This window comes from Gobio gobio (genome assembly GCF_949357685.1).
Source record: "Gobio gobio genome assembly, chromosome: 23".
In the NCBI taxonomy this organism is placed as follows: Eukaryota; Metazoa; Chordata; class Actinopteri; order Cypriniformes; family Gobionidae; genus Gobio; species Gobio gobio.
The window spans coordinates 5,141,401-5,162,310 of NC_137119.1; the positions used below are offsets into that span (position 1 = coordinate 5,141,401).

Below are 20,910 nucleotides of genomic sequence, written 5' to 3' on the forward strand. Positions count from 1 at the left end.
TGAGTCTTTCCCAAGGCCGTTACACCTGGAGGCACAATCAGGTCCTGAGACAACTGGCGATTATCCTGAAAGGAAGGAAAACCATCATCAATGCCCTCCCTCCTCCAAAACATGTATGCTCAAAATCCATTACATTCATAAGAACAGGACAACTTCCAATGAAGCCAACTACAAAAGTGGAATCGACACTGGTGGACGCTGCCCGGGACTGGGAAATGCAAATTGACCTAGACCCGAAGCTCAGCTTTCCCCCAGAGATAATTACAACTAACCTCAGGCCGGACCTGATCATGTGGTCAACCTCACAAAAGTCTCTGTTAATTGTGGAACTAACTGTGCCATGGGAGGCTACAGTTGGTGAAGCGAATGAACGCAAAAGCCTGAAGTACTCAGACCTAGCAGGCGAAGTTGTACAACGGGGCTGGCGAACCCAGATGATCCCAGTAGAGATTGGTTGTAGAGGTTTTGCCACAACAACTAGGCTATTGAAGGGGTTGCGAGTCAGAGGACAGGCCTTCCAACAATCTGTTAGGTTGCTGTGAGAGGCTGCTGAGCAAAGCAGCAACTGGCTGTATCTAAAAAGGAAGGACCCCAAATGGACTGCAAAATGACCAAGAGGGGTAAAAGAAGAGGGCAGTATACCTGGGACGCCAGGTGTTGCTGTTGAGCCCTTTGGAGGTGTCATGGGCCTATCAATGAAACACCAAGGAAGCAGGGTGACCCCCATGATGTGATTACCCCTACCCACTCAAGATGTTAAGAAAGTGCCGATTATTCAATGGGATTGCACTATCAAGTCCTATATGCTCAACTTAATGATTTTAAGGCAACGGGTAAAAAAAAAAAGTTGAGTCAACTGATCACTTTTTGCAATGTAGGTTACCTTGATGTAAACCAATGCAAGTAACAGAAATATCAAATGAAAAAATAATTTCAGGATAAATATGCACATGCATATGTTTTGCATAATCATTGCTTTAACATACGTTAGCTAACTGCATGATCTGTACAATTCTGATAAAATATTGGGCTTAATTGTAACGTAAAAACATGCATTTTCTGTAAAGTTGCTTTGAAATACTGTGCTATACACTCTATAAAAAAAAGGTTCTATATGGCACCAAAAATGGTTCTTGGCTCGTAATCATAGGGGAACCTTTTTAAGTGCTATATAGCACCAATTTTGGAGCTTCAGTGGTTCTTCAGCGGTTCTTCAGAGGTTCTTCACCAGTTCTTTGACTAAGGTGCTATGTAGCACCTCTGAAGAACTTTTTAGAGTGTACAAATAAAAGTGAAATGAAAAAAATATATTAATGGGGCAGATTAAAAACTATTTCTGAGAAGGCATTATGTAATGTAACAATACATGTATAATGTAATATGCAATGTTACCCTATTTTTGGCTGTGCAATGAAATCATTTTGTGTTTACAGTTATTAGGCAAAAGTAAATTAAATTAATACGACTAATCATGGAGCCCTAGGTTTGATATTTTTTTGCAATAACAGTTTCCAAATATGTTTCAGGTCTACTAGATACTGGAAATTATGTATCACTGCTGTGAACAGGGTTTGGGAAGTGTCTGAAAAATGATCTGTTGGTAATTTTATTACAGGTTAGTTTTGCTGCTTTTACCTCCTGACAAGCTCTCAGGATCCTTTTAGTGGCCATATCAGGTGTTTCTGCAGAACTAACCAGGCTTCTGTCCTCAAAGTCCTCCTGCCTGCTAAATGTTTGGGCTGTAGTGTGTGACTTTCAAGTCTCTGGGAGACCAGTTCAATAAATCTTCCGTCTCAAAAAGAGACTTTAATTTTCTGGACCCCTCTCCATATCTCTTTTCAGCTCTTGTTTTTCAGATGACACAAGCACAAAACAAATAGCCCAGGAGTACCCGCGAATGAAATATAACAGGAGAGCACTCAGAGAGCGGTGAGAAATAACTTTGTGACACACACACAGCGTGATGTGCCAACCCTTGACTATTTGGAAGATCTGGGCTACAATTCACAAAGGCCTTTCTCACACACCTGAAGTGCTATTAAGACTAGATTCATAGAGGCAAACGCAGACAGAGTGAGCCCTCCTTCACACACACTGACAAGAGGAACAACTTAAACAGCCATTGTTGAACAGTGTAACAAAGAGTGAAGAGCGGAGTGCATTTCTCACGCAAGACATTGCATTAGATGTCAAAAGGTAGCACTGATTATTAGTCTGCATGACTTTCAATAGGAAATCAGATTTGGCCATGTTTTTATTTTGAGTAATTCATCGGTACACGTTATTCCAACATCCAAAATGCTCTCATCAGGGTTACAAATGATTTGCTGGACCGTGGTTGTAGACACCCTCAACCACAACATTCTTTTGAATAGATTTGAAAATTAAGTTGGCATTAGTGTAAATGCATTGGCATGGTACAAATCATACTTATCTGACCGTTATTGGTTTGTAGCAGTAAATGAAGAGGTGTCATATCAATCAAAAGTTCAGCATGGAGTACCACAAGGCTCAGTGCTAGGACCGTTTTTTCCCCCCCTGTACATGCTACCCTTGGGAGATATCATTAGGAAGCATGGCATAAGTTTTCACTGTTATGCTGATGATACTCAGCTCCATATTTCTTTGCGCCCTGACGAAACTTACCAATTCACAAGATTGACAGAATGCATAGCTGATATAAAAAATTGGATGACTAGTAATTTCCTACAACTTAAAGGTGGGGTAAGTACAAAGCACTTAATGGTTTAGCTCCCCAGTACTTGAGCGAGCTCTTAAAGGGTTAGTTCACCCAAAAATGAAAATTCTGTCATTAATTACTTACCCTCATGTCGTTCGACACCCGTAAGACCTCCGTTCATCTTCAGAACACAAATGAAGATATTTTAGTTGAAATCTGATGGCTCTGAAAGGCCTCCATTGGCACAATGCACTTTACACTCTCAAGACCCTTAAAAGGTACTAAAGACGTCGTTACAAAGTCCATCTCACTACAGTGGTTCTACAATAACTTTATGAATCGGCGAGAATAGTTTTTGTGCGCAAAAAAACCCTAAATAACGACTTACATAGTGATGACGATTTCAAAACAAGGCATCATGAAGCTTCAAAGCGTTATGAATCAGCGAGCCGAATCATGATTCGGATCGCGTGTCAAACTGCTGAAATTTGGCGATTCAAACCGCTGATTCGACTCGCTGATTCATAACGCTTCGAAGCTTCATGATGCCTTGTTTTGAAATCGTCATCACTATGTAAGTCGTTATTTACGGCTTTTTTTGCGCACAAAAACTATTCTCGCCGATTCATAAAGTTATTGTAGAACCACTGTAGTGAGATGGACTTTGTAACGACGTCTTTAGTACCTTTTAAGGGTTTTGAGAGTGTAAAGTGCATTGTGCCAATGGAGGCCTTTCAGAGCCATCAGATTTCAACTAAAATATCTTCATTTCTGTTCCGAAGATGAACGGAGGTCTGACGGGTGTCGAACGACATGAGGGTAAGTAATTAATGACAGAATTTTCATTTTTGGGTGAACTAACCCTTTAACACATAAGACTCAAGTCTATTGCAGTCTCAAAATTCTGGCCAGTTGATAATATCAAGAATATCAAAATCAACTGCAGGCGGTCGATCCAGGGGAGACACGACCAAAGCTTCCCCGAAGTGTCTGCAGAGATTGCGGCAACTAGACTCTCCACTGTGAAGGCCTCATCGACACAACATCCAGTGGCACTGATCCTCAACAAGCCCATCTCCGGCGTGGTGACTCCGATCTTTAACCGGATGGAACTGGATAAATATTCTGAATGTTCCGATCCAATCTGACTACTGACCTGAAATATTGCCTGAATCATAATCATACACTGTTCGTTTGTTGGCCAGAGGAGAACTGGCCCCCTGACTGAGCCTGGTTTCTCCCAAGGTTGTTTTCCTTGCCACTGTCGCATTTGGCTTTTGGCTTGCTCAGTCGGGGACACTAAATATTCAACTATATCACTGATCTGCCTGCATTGACGTCATTGTATGAGAAATGATATGAGCTGGACGATGGCATCACTGTTTTTTCCAGAGCTGCTGTACAGCCCAAACAAATGTGGTTGCATTATTTTCCTGTTATCACTGTAAAGCAGCTTTGAAACAATCTGTACTGTAAAAAGCGCTATATAAATATAGGTGACTTGACTTGATGAATTACGCAAAACAACAGTGCTCCGAATGCTAAAATTCAGGAAACACGATTGTGAGTGTATGAAAGGCCATTCCTGACACACTGTAAAAAAAAATCAGGTCTCCAATTGAACATTTTCTAGTGAGCGATCACATCTAAAATGTTCAGTTCGCCAAATTTAATTTCTTGAATTTTAATTGAATTAAATTGCATCAATTCACAAAAATTAAATTTGGCCAACTGAAAAATTTAGATGTGATCGCTCACTAGAAAATTTTCAATTGGAGACCTGATTTTTTTTTTACAGTGCACATAAGGGAAAAAAACATACTTTGGTAAATCATAATTATCAAAAAAGTCATAATTATGAAAGTCAAAAGGCTTAAAAATTCAATTATGGCATAGCATTCAAAATTAAGATATACCAAGTTACAATTTATCTCATAATCATGACTTTATGCGTTTTTTTTTCCGTGCTTCAGAAATGTGATGTAGCGAGGGAGCATATTGAGAATTGAAGTGGATGAATCTGAAACCGCCCCCTATTCCCTAAAATAGGGCATTATTTAAGGGGACAGCCATTTGTAGTGGTGTCTGAAACCATAGTGGGCGTTAACGAATGCACTCATTCAATCCCACAATGCACCACAATAACGAGTGTACAGCCGATGTCTGAATTTACTCATTCGTTTTTATTCACTCCTTCTAGTGAACTGTATTATACTCCTTTTCCACCAGAATTAACCGGGTGCTAGTTCAGAGCCAGTGCGTTACTATTGATGCTCATGGCTTTATGATCCTACATTGGCATCAAAACACAGCGAATCCAACGCATTCGTGCAGCTCGCCGTCATTTGTATAGATGGAGATTACAATCGAGCAGCTATTAGCTCCATTAGCTGCTATTTCAAAAATGGGGGTCACAAGTTTGTGTTGGTCTTGTTGGTCACGGTAACCCTGCCCTCAGCCCCAAACACAAGCGGTTCTTCTAGCCCAGCAATGTTTTGGTGCTAATTAAGGACCACTTTTCCTGGTTTGGATCTGGTGCTTTGGGTACGGAAAGACAAAGAACTGATTTGAAACAAGGCTCTGGCTTGAACCAGCACCAGCTACCCTGGAAAAGGGGTATTAGTGGACTAAAGTACACTCTAAAAAATGCTGGGTTAAAAACAATCCAAGTTGGGTTGAAAATTTACTAACCCAGCAATTGGGTTGTTTAAAGCAAACATTTAACCCAACCGCTGGGTTAAAACGACCCATCACTGGTTTAAAACAACCCAATCGCTGGGTTAAAACAACCCAATTGCTCGGTTAGTCCATTTTCAACCCAACTTGGGTTGTTTTTAACCCAGCATTTTTTAGAGTGTAGGGAATATTGATTGAGGGTTTAGGGGGCAATTTTGGATTCAGCCACTGGCTTTTGCAGGGCATTGTGGGATTTTCTTAGGGAGCGAACGTTCCAGTGCACTGGAAGGATTCTCCAATTGACCTATCGTTAAGCCCCGCCCCCCTTAGTTACTGTTGCTAACTCGGACAAACAAACGGAGTTGCTATATCTTACAATGTACAGCTGTCAGTGTGAAAACCTTATCCCAAGATGTTTTTGGACACAGATTGTAGCGTATATCCCGTCCGAATGATGGCCAAACTTTACTGATGGTTTATCAAGTTTATTGCATCGTTATTCACTCCAAAAAATCATCGTAAGAGCTGAACAAACAAAGCATAAGAAGTGCGCATTAACTTCTCATTCACAAACTATCTCTCTCCGTTGCATTACCATTAACATACACAGCAAATTACACAAAAACACTCACAGTAAACAAACATATACACAGAGCTTATGCTTTTTGAGGGTGCAGTTAATAACTGGTAAACTTTGTATCTGCAAAACAACTCCAATAAACTGCGCGCAAGCTCTTCTTTTCAATACCCGTAGACTATAATACCCATCAAAATAGGAGTCCTCCTTAGTAGGACAGATAATGCAGACCTTAAACATATCTAAAATTAAATTAATTTACATATAACCAGTTTAATATGGAGAGGCACTGAAATGTAGACCTTCGTGTTTTTGACCTACAGTGTTACATGACGTGAGATCAGTTAGCTATTTCGGTTTGTATGTTAGCAGGGACTTTAATCGTAACTTAAAGAGAGTATGACAAACAGAAAATCCTCTCAGGATTCCTGGAATCAGTGTTGCAGTACCTCAGGCATGACATTATAGCATTTTTGTAGCATAAACACCATCAAACCGATGAGAGCTTTGGATTTTCCAATGCATCTCTATGGCGCTGAAACCTAAAGATGTCCGAGTTCCGGTCCCAGCGCAACTGATACTCAACTGCTATTGGCTCATCTGCGTTCGAGGGGAGGGGCTTACCGATAGGGCAATTGAGACAGCCAACTCTCTGATCAGTGCCCTGACTAGTGAACTAGGGAACTGATTGAGACATGGTCTCATGCAGTGAAAAACACATCTCGGAGCAAAGAGGACACAGACGAGACAAAATCAAAATATGGGTGGAACAACGATGAAACCATATTGATTTTGTCTGCATCATAGGTTAGAATGGTACATATTTCCATTTTAGAGGTGTAGGTTTGTGGAAAGCTGCTATTCTGAGTCTATTAGATTAAATATTGGAATAACGTTTGAAAGCTGATCTTCATCTGTAATTCAGGGGAGCGTTTGACCATCAATCCAGTGAACACTGCAGATCTCTCTCCTCGGGCCATTGAGGGTGAGAGTGCATCCTGGGAGTTTTCCAGGAGGGGTGGAAGCGGCATGGTGTGATTAATATGGGTGTCACCTGGCAGGCAGGGCCGGGAGCTCCATCCGATCTGAATAACCTCTCGGCTTAATGCGCCCTCCCCATCGCCTGCGGCTGGTACTTTAATGCCATTATTAACCCTTTTCCACCCGCATCAGACATTCTTACTTACTCCTCGAGACACAAGCTTGATATATGACACAATATGGCTCTGATAGGAACCGTTATGTCACCACAGAAGGCAATGCCTCTCAGCTGGTGAGTTACAGAGCCCCTAAAGGGATATGGTGATTGAAAAAAATATGAGATGGGAGGAAAAATTATATTTCGATGCTTTTGCGTTCTCTTGCAAATGTTTGTGTCCATCCGAGAAACTGCATGGCCTTGGAAGTGATTGCAACACCTAAATTCAATGATTTGAGGGGTCTCCCAATACTTTTGGGGATATACACCGATCAGGCATAACATTATGACCTAATATTGTGTTGGTCCCTTTTGCTGCCGAAACAGCCCTGACCCGTCGAGGCATGGACTCCACTGGACCCCTGAAGGTGTGCTGTGGTATCTGGCACCAAGATGTTAGCAGCAGATCCTTTAAGTCCTGTAAGTTGCGAGGTGGGGCCTCCATGGATCGGACTTGTTTGTTCAGCACATCCCACAGATGCTCGATTGGATTGAGATCTGGGGGATTTGGAGGCCAAGTCAACACTTCAAACTCGTGCTCCTCAAACCATTCCTGAATCATTATTGCTTTGTGGCGGCGCATTATCTGCTGAAAGAGCCACAGCCACCAGGGAATACCATTTCCATGAAAGGGTGTACATGTTCTCAACAATGCTTAGGTAGGTGGGACGTGTCAAAGTAACATCCACATGGATGGAGGACCCAAGGATTCCCAGCAGAACATTGCCCAAAGCATCACTGCCTCCGCCGGCTTGCCTTCTTCCCATAGTGCACCTGGTGCCATGTGTTCCCCAGGTAAGCCACACACACACACCGGCCGTCCACGTGATGTAAAAGAACACGTGATTCCTCAGACCAGGCCGCCTTCTTCCATTGCTCCGTGGTCCAGTTCTGATGCTCACGTGCCACTGTTGGTGCTTTGGGCGGGGTCAGGGGTCAGCATGGGCACTGGTCAGCGGCTGTGCCGCCCCATACACAACAAACTGAGATGCTCTATGTATTCTGACACCTTTCTATCAGAACCAGCATTAACTTCTTGAGCAGTTTGAGCTCCAGTAGCTCGTCTGTTTGATCGGACCACACGGACCAGCCTTCGCTCCCCACGGGCATCAATGAGCCTCGGCCGCCCATGACCCTGTGGCCGGTTCTCCACTGGTCCTTCCTTGGAGCACTTTTGATAGAGACTGAGCACTGCAGACCGGGAACAGCCCACAAGATCTGCAGTTTTGGAGATGCTCTGACACAGTCGTCTAGCCATCACAATTTAGCCCTTGTCAAACTCGCTCAAATTTTTGCTAATTTTTCCTGCTTCTAACACATCAACTCTGAGGAAAAAATTTTCACTTGCTGCCTATTATATCTCATCCATTAACAGGTGCTGTGATGAAGAGATCATCAGTGTTATTCACTTCACCTGAAGTGGTCATAATGTTATGCATATAACATGTTATATATCGTCGCTGCCCGATGAAACTCACGTATGTCCAAAACGGTTACTTTTCAGGAAGTGAAAAAAAAACACTGTATTTCAAAAGCAGTTGAATGTAGCGTTGTCATACTTGGTACGGCATCTTTACATGTAACCATATTCTTCCCAGTGTAATGATATAATCCACATTTGACCAAAATTGAGTTTAAATGGACATACGTGCATATTTTACAATAACGGTGGTCGATACGTGTTCTTCCGATCATTAATTAGAATGGCCAAGTTGCGTTTCATATTGACAGAGGAATACGCTCAGTTTATTAAATAGCCTACGTCTTAGTTTATTAAATACGCTTAGTTTATTTAATATTAATTATAAATGTATTAAATGTCTCTTGCAAACTATGAAGGGACAATGAATCAATACACTGACATGGTAATGCTAGACAGATACTTTGTTTGTACAGTCCTACCGTAATTTTGTCACTCCTAGACGTACGTCTGGCGTCAGGGGGGAAACGTTTACCTCGATGAAGGAAAGTCATTGTCTCACCAGGCTATGTTTCACGAGACCGGCGAGATGCTTCCACAGGGCGGGAGATACGCGGCGTGATTGACAGCTTTGACACCAAATGGATATACGTGAAAATCAGATGACATGATTTCACAACTTTTCATTGGCCATTTAGATATGTGAAGCATACTGTATACGGAAATTAACCTGGATATTCAATCCGTCGAAAAATCGAACAGCGACGATATATATATATATATATATTTTTTTTTTTTCAGTGTATATTTAGCTTCCAATCCTACAGCCACCATATTGAGTGTGTCACATTTTTCTTTGATTGGTCAGTCTAGTCCTCCTTATACTGTCTCTGACAGGACAGACATAAATATTAAGGTTGCATGGTTATTTATTAACATATGTCCATCTTGTAAAAACAAAGGGAGTAGATATATTGCTTGCACACACTCATAAACTCATGACAGATGCAAGTCTATGAGGATGAAATCTGCTCTGTGGTGTATGATGCAGTATTTGCGAAAGATGATTTCAAACATTTAATGCTACTGGTCAAACCAATGAACATGTGACTTTAGCATCAGTATCAACTCTTTAAAAACATCACAGTATCACAGACGTCAAAAGGCAAGTGTCAGATCCAAATCATGTTAGTTTATACATAACTTTTACTATCCAAACTGTATTTTTTCCTCGTTTGACCGCTTAATGGCTCCACGCTCATTTAATTATTTTTACGACAAGACTCTTAAGACCTGACATCCTGAGGAAGAGAAAATTGCATTTCCTTTGCAAGAAAATTGGCTGTAAAGACCTCCGACATGAATTCCCATCTGAGCTGTTGCACCTTGCCTGAGAGGAAACAATAAAATGGGATTTAAAATTTATCATATCAGATTTTTATGTATTTGTGCCCATCCTTGAGTTTCAATAAATGGCAATACATAAACACCTGCACTTTTTTTCTTGGTTCCACGAGGCTTCAGTGATGAATGGACACAGAAATGAAAATGAGCAAAAATGCGCTTACGGAAACCCTTAGATAAGAGACTCCCGGTTTCAACTCGCAAACCAAACCAAGATCAGCACAGTGAAAAATGTTAAAAACAAATGCTAAGATGGTTGATCACAAGATGTACTTTGAACTCTGGATCTCGTAGAATGGAGGTTTTAAAGCGCACATGTCCGTTTGAGCGCGAGTCAAGGGCCAAATCAAATTTTGATCTATTTTTAGAAATGCATTGATCTTTCATGCAGAATCTGATCTGCGTGTTGAGCCCAGCGCTGATACTCCTCCACATACAATTACATGTCAAAAAATCTTCACAAAATGCAAGTGTTGCTCTGACTGTTGACTTATTCCAACATCAAAGAGGGTGATGGATTGCTTTTTCTTCTCTTTTCCCTTCTTTTAATTCCTCTTGATTGATCCTGTCCATTTCCATGGTGTTTGCCAGCCTCTGGTGCGAGTATTGATCTGGAATTTCTCTAAATCAAGTTGTTCATTCTCAGAGAAACAGGAATATCAGGTTCAATTTCGCATTCTCCAAATTGGTACAAAGCTTAGCTTTAACCTTCACATCACATCGCTGAGAGAAGAACTGCTTTGTGTGGTTTTCACGGATCTAGTGGGATTTCTCTTGGACACTACCATTCAAAATACTTTTTTAATGAAAGAAATTAATACTTTTATTCAGCAAGGACACATTCAATTGATCAAAAGTCACAATAAGGACATTTATAATGTTACAAAAGATGTTGATTTTAAATAAATGCGGTCCTTTTATACATTCTATTCATCAAAGAATCCTTAACGCCTGGCGCTTTTTTTTATCGCCTTTTTTCGTATCAAATTTTTGAGTGATTATCAGACACTCACCTAAAGGATTATTAGGAACACACACTAATACTGTGTTTGACCCCCTTTCGCCTTCAGAACTGCCTTAATTCTACGTGGCATTGATTAAACAAGGTGCTGAAAGCATTCTTTAGAAATGTTGGCCCATATTGATAGGAGAGCATCTTGCAGTTGATGGAGATTTGTGGGATGCACATCCAGGGCACGAAGCTCCCGTTCCACCACATCCCAAAGATGCTCTATTGGGTTGAGGTCTGGTGACTGTGGGGGCCATTTTAGTTCAGTGAACTCATTGTCATGTTCAAGAAACCAATTTGAAATGATTCAAGCTTTGTGACGGTGCATTATCCTGCTGGAAGTAGCCATCAGAGGATGGGGACATGGTGGTCATAAAGGGATGGACATGGTCAGAAACAATGCTCAGGTAGGCCGTGGCATTTAAACGATGCCCAATTGGCACTAAGGGGCCTAAAGTGTGCCAAGAAAACATCCCCCACACCATTACACCACCACCACCAGCCTGCACAGTGGTAACAAGGCATGATGGATCCATGTTCTCATTCTGTTTACGCCAAATTCTGACTCTACCATCTGAATGTCTCAACAGAAATCCAGACTCATCAGACCAGGCAACATTTTTCCAGTCTTCAACTGTCCAATTTTGGTGAGCTTGTGCAAATTGTAGCCTCTTTTTCCTATTTGTAGTGGAGATGAGTGGTACCCGGGGGGGTCTTCTGCTGTTGTAGCCCATCCGCCTCAAGGTTGTGTGTGCTGCATACCTCGGTTGTAACGAGTGGTTATTTCAGTTGCTCTTCTATCAGCTTGAATCAGTCGGCCCATTCTCCTCTGACCTCTAGCATCAACAAGGCATTTTTGGCCACAGGACTGCCGCATACTGGATGTTTTTCCCTTTTCACACCTTTCTTTGTAAACCCTAGAAATGGTTGCGCGTGAAAATCCCAGTAACTGAGCAGATTGTGAAATACTCAGACCGGCCCGTCTGGCACCAACAACCATGCCACGCTCAAAATGGCTTAAATCACCTTTCTTTCCCATTCTGACATTCAGTTTGGAGTTCAGGAGATTCTCTTGACCAGGACCACACCCCTAAATGCATTGAAGCAACTGCCATGTGATTGGTTGATTAGATAATTGCATTAATGAGAAATTGAACAGGTGTTCCTAATAATCCTTTAGGTGAGTGTAAATTAGGTATCATTCCAAAGCTTACGAACTCAAAATTAATCCTGTGAAAACAGTTTTGAAATCGGACGTTGCATTACCATGGAAACGGTACTCTAAATTCTTCTAGCGGGCTCCTCCTCTAGTGGGCGGCGTCATGTTTCATTTTATAACATTTATTTTAACTACTTTATAATTCAAATCTTTTCTAATCTTGACAAAACACATATCGTCGTAAAGGTCTGAGTCTCAAGGTTCCATATTTGGTGACTGTTTTGTGATGGACGTGATATTTGGACAGACATTTACAGGAAAATGCATCAAAAAACAATCAATAGAATTTGGAAAATGCACCCGGTGGCTATTTTTGGTATAGCGCCTAAACAAAATCTCATGGGAACTTCAATTTTTGTGAAATCAACTTCAAATTTGGAACACAACTTGGTTAGACATATGGCTTTGATTTTATAGTAATTTTATAGTAAACTTTTATATAAATAAAAAATATTTAGCACAGTATTTTTCATTTACAGTAAATTTAAACTTCCATAACTTTTATTTTTATTTTCGAATGGCTTTAACTTCAGCAACACTGTAAAAAAAATCAGGTCTAAAGATCTAAAATTTTCAGTTGGCAAAATTGAATTTCTGTGAATTGATACATTTTAATTCACAGAAATTCAGTTTGGCCAACTAAAAAATTGAGATGTGATCAGTCACAAGAACATTTTCAATTGGAGACCTGATTTTTTTTTTTTACAGTGAATGATCTGCCGAGTATCTTCTTTAAAACAAGACCTTAGACTATAGACTTAGGTCTATATTCCAAAACATTCTTGAATTACAGCCCTTTAAGTTTGGATAGTGCATTTTCATGTGTATTCTCAATGACAGTTAAGGGGTTAATTCTCAATAAAATCCTTAATAAATATATCTGTTTCGCAAAAATATGAAGCAGCACAACTGTTTTGAACACTGATAATAATCATAAATGTTTCTTGAGCAGCAAATCCTCATATTAGAATGATTTGTGAAGGATCATGTGACACTGAAGACTGGAGTAATGATGTTAAATTCAGCTTTGATCACAGGAATACATTACACTTTACCATATATTCACAATATATATTTTAACTGTAATTACTACAGAAATCTTTCAAAAACAATTTTACTACCCCCAAAGTTTTGAACGGTAGTTTTTTTATACAAACAAAACTTTATCTTTCTGTACATCCATATTTTTTGTTCTCTAAAACTAGCATTTAAATGAATGATCAAACCCTATCTCGCATAAATCAGAAGAAATGCGTTAATTCATAAGAAGCAGCCCCGCCGGACCGCCTCATGTTCTGCAAAGAGTGTCCCATTCATTCAGTATCTGATTGCAGCACATCAAAAATTCATTACTGGGATTCTAATTGAGCTTGTTCCCCAAAGGAAGATCCCTGTATTCTTCAACCTCTCCTCAGAAACAAGAGCGCGACACATGGACCACACCATACGGCCTCATTAAGATGCAGAGGAGTCTCCGGCCTGCTCCAACAAATGCCATCCTGGTTGGGGTCAGTTTTTCCAATCTGTCTCTGTATACATATGAAGTAGGGCCGGGATAATGGGGATGTATTGTTCATGTGGGATCCAAAAGGGCGATCTGAAGATGAGTAATATGTAGTAATCTATGAACAAACATGACTTCTAACAAACAAAAGAATGGATGAAAGAAAAGATTGGCTAAGCAAGTTTAGGGCTTAGGGTTTAGGGAAGACTAAAACTTAATTTTTTAATGATATTTTTTGTTAGTATTCATAATCATTGTATTTTGTGTTGATTACATGTGTGTAAGGAGAGGCATGGGAGAGCTGGACTCTAGACTGCATGAACATGTGTGAGAGTTGTGTAAACATAAGAATGTGTGCGGTTTCCACTCTCTTTAGGGAATGAGGGTTGGATTTATATTGTCAAACAAAAGCCATATGTTCCTCTGGTTAGTGTATAAAACCCAACCTTTTTGTTCAGAGGAACAGAGAAAAATGGAGAAAAGCTGGGGATGTAACATCTCTCCAGTAAACAGTCTTTCTCTCCTATGCTGACATGTACATATAAAAGAGATCTCTTTGCAAAAATAACTGCCCCTGCCCCTAAACCTACCCATCACAGGAGACATTCTGCATTTTTACATTTTCAAAAAACATCACTTAGTCTGATTTATAAGATGTTTTCCTCATGGGGACCAAACAATGTCCCCACAAGGATGAGGATTTCGTATATTGCCATCTTTGTGGGGACATTTTGTCCCCATAACATAGGGATTACCAGTCCACACACACACACACACACACACACACACACACACACACACACACACACACACACACACACACACACACACACACACACACACACACACACACACACACACACACACACACACACACACACACACACACACACACACACACACACACACACACACACAGATCTTCACATCTCTCAGGGGTTATGGGTATCAGTAGCAGCGTCTCCTCCATATGTGGCGGCTGCCTATGATAGCAGACAGGGCACAGTACTTCGCCAGCCGTTTGGCCCTCTTTTTGGGCATCCCAAGTTGTTTAAGCCCTCTTACCACCAGCCTATGTGTGTGTCCTAAGCTGCCGAATATGAACACCAGTCGTCTGCCCCGATAACCGATCTCTGAGATGGTGTTTAAGAGCGGCTGGTATTTAATGACCTTGGTCATAAAGGCTTCCTCCATGCTAGAGTCAAAGGTCATGCCACCTCCAGAATGAACACCTCACTGAGCTCCTCATTCACCACAGTCACATCTGGTGTGTTAGCAGACAGATGTGAGAAAGCATCAGAGTTACCATTGCCATGCTGGAACATGGATGCTTTTACACTAGAGTGTTTATATGTTTTTACTGAAGGTGAGAGATGTGTTGACACGTCTCTGACTATAAGGTCCACTATTCTGTCGTGGCGTGCGATGTACATTCCCTTGAAAGCATGGCAGCCGTTCAGAATGTGTGGCAGTGTCTCAGTGATCTGTTCTGTGGTGTGTGTGTGTGTGTGTGTGTGGCAGTGTCTCAGTGATCTGTTCTGTGGTGTGATGTAGACAGTGCAGGACCTGGGTTGTAGGAAACCAGATGGAAAGGTTGAGTCTGGTAGGAAGAACTTGTAATCTAGCTTTTACTGTGAAGGTGAAGATGTCCTCACTGAGTGCAGTGTTGCCTTGACATAGATCAGGGGATCAGTGATGATATCCTCCGAGACCCTCACAGTCCCAGAGTCAGACCGCGCCCACTCCAGTTCTACTCCAGTTCGGACACAAAGGTCGTTCAGGTCCGGCCAGTCTGACCAGACACCAAAGCCAGCTGAATGGGTGTCCAGTTTCCCACTTGGTTTCCTTTTGAAACCAAGGAAATGAGGCTCTGAGTCCCTGGCCAACGGCACCTTACGTCTCCTGAGGTCCAGGAACAGGGAGGATCGAGCCAGCTCCCTGACGTCTCTGTCCTCATTATCCAGCATGTTCAGAAGGTGGGAAATCCGCATGCTGGTGTAAATCCAGATCACATTTGGTGCTCCCAACCCTCCTTCCCATTGGGGGTGAAAAATAACATCACGGGTGCTATGCGTGTTAAGTCCAAACCACTTTCTCACAAAGCTCACTGTCTTACTGTTCATGTCCATCAGCACTTTCTGCTGGATATGGACATTGGAGAACAGATGTTGTACTTTACACAGCGCCACCTGTCTGATAGCCTCTAACTTCATGGTCAGAGGCAGTGGACATTTGTCTATCAAGTCCAACCGGGATATGAACCCTGACCAGATGATGTTTACCTGCTCTTTCCATTCTCCTGCGATATAAATTGAATTTCTATTAATTAACACACACACACACACACACACACACACACACACACACACACACACACACACACACACACACACACACACACACACACACACACACACACACACACACACACACACACACACACACACACACACACACACACACACACACACACACACACACACACACACACACACACACACACACACACACACACACACTCTCTACCCCTACCCCTACCCCTACCACTACACCTACACCTACACCTACCCATCACACACACACACACACACACACACACACACACACACACACACACACACACACACACACACACACACACACACACACACACACACACACACACACACACACACACACACACACACACACACACACACACACACACACACACACACACACTCTCTACCCCTACCCCTACCCCTACCACTACACCTACACCTACACCTACCCATCACACACACACACACACACACACACACACACACACACACACACACACACACACACACACACACACACACACACACACACACACACACACACACACTCTCTACCCCTACCCCTACCACTACACCTACACCTACACCTACCCATCACACACACACACACACACACACACACACACACACACACACACACACACACACACACACACACACACACACACACACACTCTCTACCCCTACCCCTACCACTACACCTACACCTACACCTACCCATCACACACACACACACACACACACACACACACACACACACACACACACACACACACACACACACACACACACACACACACACACACACACACACACACACACACACACACACACACACACACACACACACACACACACACACACACACACACACACACACACACACACACACACACACACACACACACACACACACACACACACACACACACACACACACACACACACACACTCTCTCTCTACCCCTAAACCTATCCATCACAGGAAACATTCTGAATTTTTACATTTTTAATAAAACATTGTTTAGTATGTTTTCAAAGCTATTTTAAATATGAAATGTCCTCATATTGTACGTTGTAATACCGGAGTAATACCCGTGTCATTATACAAATTTGTGTCCTCAAATCACAAAAACAAACACACACACACACATTATATAAACGCAAACTTTTATGTTAGATGCGATTAATCGATTTGACAGCAGTAGTTTTAGTTTTTTAATTTCAAATTTCACAATCTGGACAATGATGTCAAATAGTCTGTATCCGCTGAAGCTCACAAATCTCTTTCATGCTATCCACAGCTATGACACGCCAACATGTTGCTATAGTCATAATTTCACTCAACAGTCAAGAGTCTAATGTAATTTGAGTGACTCCTTTCTTTCCATGCACACACAAAAGCACAACCTATGGGATATTAAATTGAAAATAATTCCATGTACTCCCAAAAAATCTGCAGCATGAGCATGGCTATTGGAGTAAGTATAATGTGTTTCATTATCTCGGTAATTTCTGGGCAGCAGCTCATTACAGGCTACCTCATATCTTTCTTAAGAAAATACTAATCTAGAAATAAGGGCTCTTGTTTCCTGCTTATCATCAGGTTGGCACGGATCCAGGTGCATAAAAGGACTCTTTGATATTTGTGTTAAATCCAGCTGTGTACCATTATAAAGCCAGAGTCAGCCTGCGGTGTGAGAGTCCGTGCAATCAGACCTGCAGAGGTTATGACGACCCAAAAAGTCATTTCAAGGTCAAATCTTGCACATGTTAAAGGGATGATTGCCCCCAAATTAAATTGTTGTTATTTACTCACTCTCTTGTCATTTCAAACCTGTTTTTACTTTCCAGTTTCCACACAGTTAGAGTTTATAGTGACCATGTCCAGTGATGCCAGTAACACGTTGCTCTAATCTGACTACTTTTTCCAGTAACGAGTAATCTAACGCGTTACTATTTCCAAACCAGTAATCAGATTAAAGTAATTTATCCAAGTCACTGTGAGTTACTATTTTTGTAATTTTCCTTAGTTAAAATATATATTTTTGCTTTCTTCTTGCGACTCAGGAGAGTATGTTAAGTGAAGTCAAGAAAGACTGTCTTTATTACAATTTTTATTAAAGCATGTTTTTTTTTTTCAGGAAGTATTTTTTAATTTCAACTTAAAATGTCAGGAGATACATTGTTGACGTTACTGTTAAAAATGTACTTCCAATAAAGTGAGTGTTGTCATTTTTATGTTGTTGTCGGCAGCTGCTGAATGTAACTAATAAAGTAATCTGTAAAGTAACTAAGTTACTTTTTAAAGGAGTAATCAGTAATCCGATTACTTTTTCAAAGTAACTGTGGCAACACTGACCATGTCTGCCATGATTACGTAATGCATGAAGTCGTGGACGTGCATCGCAGAGCAGAGCAAGATGAGCATTTGTGATTAAAGTATATATATTGTTTTTTTGTGTGTTTTTTTTTTAAATGACAGATGGTTTGGCAAGATAAGACCCTTATTCCTCGGCTGGGATCGTGCCGAGCTCTTTGAAACTGCATTGAAACTGTGATTTGGACCTTTAACCTGTTGGTTCCCATTGAAGTGCATTATATGGAGAAAAATCCTGAAATGTTTTCCTCAAAAACCTTAATTTCTTTTCGAATGAAGAAAGAAAGACATTAACATCTTGGATGCCACGGGGTGAGCAAATTATCAGGAAATGTTCATTCTGAAGTGAACTAATCCTTTAAAGGACATGATTGTGAGTAAATAATGACACGTTGCTTTGAGTCTCCAACTATCTGCTTTAAAAAGAGTTTCCCCATTTTATTCGTTACCACAGAGAGAAGCGACTACTTCAGTGAATCTCCTCATGGAAGGTGGATGGTTGTTGGGAAAGTTCAGTATCTTCCCTGCACGCCGAGCTCTTTCTCGGCTGCCAGCTCAATGGCTGCGTGGATAATGCGAACTTCTTCCTGGGACAGGGTCCTCTCCATGTGACGATACTCGACGCGGTAACAGTGGCTCGTTCTCTTCGTCCTAGGAGAATAAAAAGAGAGAAAGAGATAGTAAAATTAGAGAAAGATCATCTTAAATGTAAGTTCACCCCAAAACAAATCATTAATTCCTGTATTATTTTTCATACAACAGATCATTGACCATTAATGAGCATTTTATTCTAGCTTCATGTATTCTTTTTTTTATCAACACTTGAATGTGGATACGTTTCATAAAAAAGCTAAATTGAGCAAAAAGCTGAGAAAATCGCATTTTTGTCAAAGAGTACGTTTGGATCGGATTCAGAGCGATGATCAAACACAGATGGACTAGATCGAGCCCATCAACACCCCAAAGCTTCACAGTCCTATGGGTCGACATTTCATTCAGTGACATTAGGCAGTTTGGATTTATATAATGTTTAATGTTGATGATCGCGTCATTTAACGATTACATGTGCTATCACTTGTTTCTGCATCTTTTTCGCTTGTGTTTTGTGCAGGAGATTCAGTACTCTTACAGAAGATGTGTAATAGCACACCCCAACCGTATAACAGTGAAATCAAGGAAAGCCAGAAATTTCCTTCAATGGCGAGGAAGCATTGTCTCAAAAGATGGAAATTTTCGACAACAATAGTTTTGTGTGATGAACAGACAGAAATGATCTTTGGTGTCATGAATCTATAATTTGTTGTCTTCCAAATCGTTTTCTTTCCAGGGCAAAGAGAAGTTTCATAACTTCATTTTTTTAGGATATTTAAGTGGTGTTTTATGACATATTTCTCCTGGAGAGCCTTGAACGCGCATCTATTTTGCTTCAAGCACTCGATTTATACTTGAACATTTTGAATCCATTCGCACGTCCACAGCGAATTGGACGCACGAATGGATTCAAAATGTTTAAGCGTCTAACTAGACACGGTAGACACGATTTTGATGCTCTATTCGTCTTTGGTGTGAACGCAGCATTAGAACCGTTCGACCTGATGGTGGAAATGCAGCTTTTGAATATTATGCACAAGGTGCATGAATTACTTTTATTGGTCATTTTTGGAGATTAAAAGCTTGGAAAAGAGCTGTGTGAAGATTCTTCAAAATATCATCTTATGTGTTCCACAGGAGAAAGTAAGTCATACAGTTTTGGAAAGACACAAGGGTGAGTAAATGATGACAGAATGCTCATTTTGGGCTTAACTATGCCATTAATGTTTGCTTAGTTGTTGTACTGCACTTATTTCTGCACAAATAAGTTATACAACAGTGTATGCGAGGTCAAGCTAATACATAGATTCAGGGAGCTGCCAGTCAACAAACGCTCACATGCAGTATAAACCTCGTCTCGGGGGAGCAGATGGATTAACAAAGAACAAGAAACTACAAAGTTTTCACTTACACAGCGCTCTCCAGGGAGAAGCCCAAAGTCAAGCATGATTCCTTTTTTATTGTGCATGCTGTATGTAAGCAAGACTGCAGAAAACCCAGGGAAAAAGCCAAGGGTTTGGACTCTTTATAAAGCAATGAAGTGAAACAAAATGGCTGACAGGAACTGCAGCAAAGCAGCTGCTGGGATTCCAGTGCAAATCAACGGGGAGTTGTGAGGCTACATCGGATTCACTTTGCCGATATTGGATTTGCAGTCAGCGGGCCTGGTGCCCATTGGGATGTAAACTGACATAATAATGCATCAGAGAAACACCCTAAGAGTCAAACAGATCCAAGATGCTAAGTGTTTTTGACTAAAGTTGCAATTCAATGCTTGCTACAGTTGCAGCTCTCACAATCCGAGAGGGTAGAAATTAAACAAATGATCAGCATACATTTGACATTGTCTATGCATATGCAATGACTATTGGATGTTTGTTTTGACTCTAAAATGTACATTATTAATGTATTAGCAGCATCTAAACGGTTGAA

General features: G+C 41.1%; 1 protein-coding gene across 5 annotated transcripts in view; it reads right to left on the reverse strand.

The window, feature by feature from the left end:
- Positions 1 to 17,002: 17,002 nt before the first annotated feature.
- fars2 (phenylalanyl-tRNA synthetase 2, mitochondrial) overlaps positions 17,003 to 20,910 on the reverse strand; it is a 277,814-nt gene continuing 273,906 nt past the window's right edge. For all 5 annotated transcript variants that reach the window (XM_079805981.1, XM_079805983.1, XM_079805980.1 and 2 more), the window contains exon 7: positions 17,003 to 19,038. In XM_079805981.1, the coding sequence (XP_079662107.1) occupies positions 18,900 to 19,038 (139 nt within the window). In that variant the 3' untranslated portion in view covers positions 17,003 to 18,899. The remainder of the gene's footprint in view (positions 19,039 to 20,910) is intronic.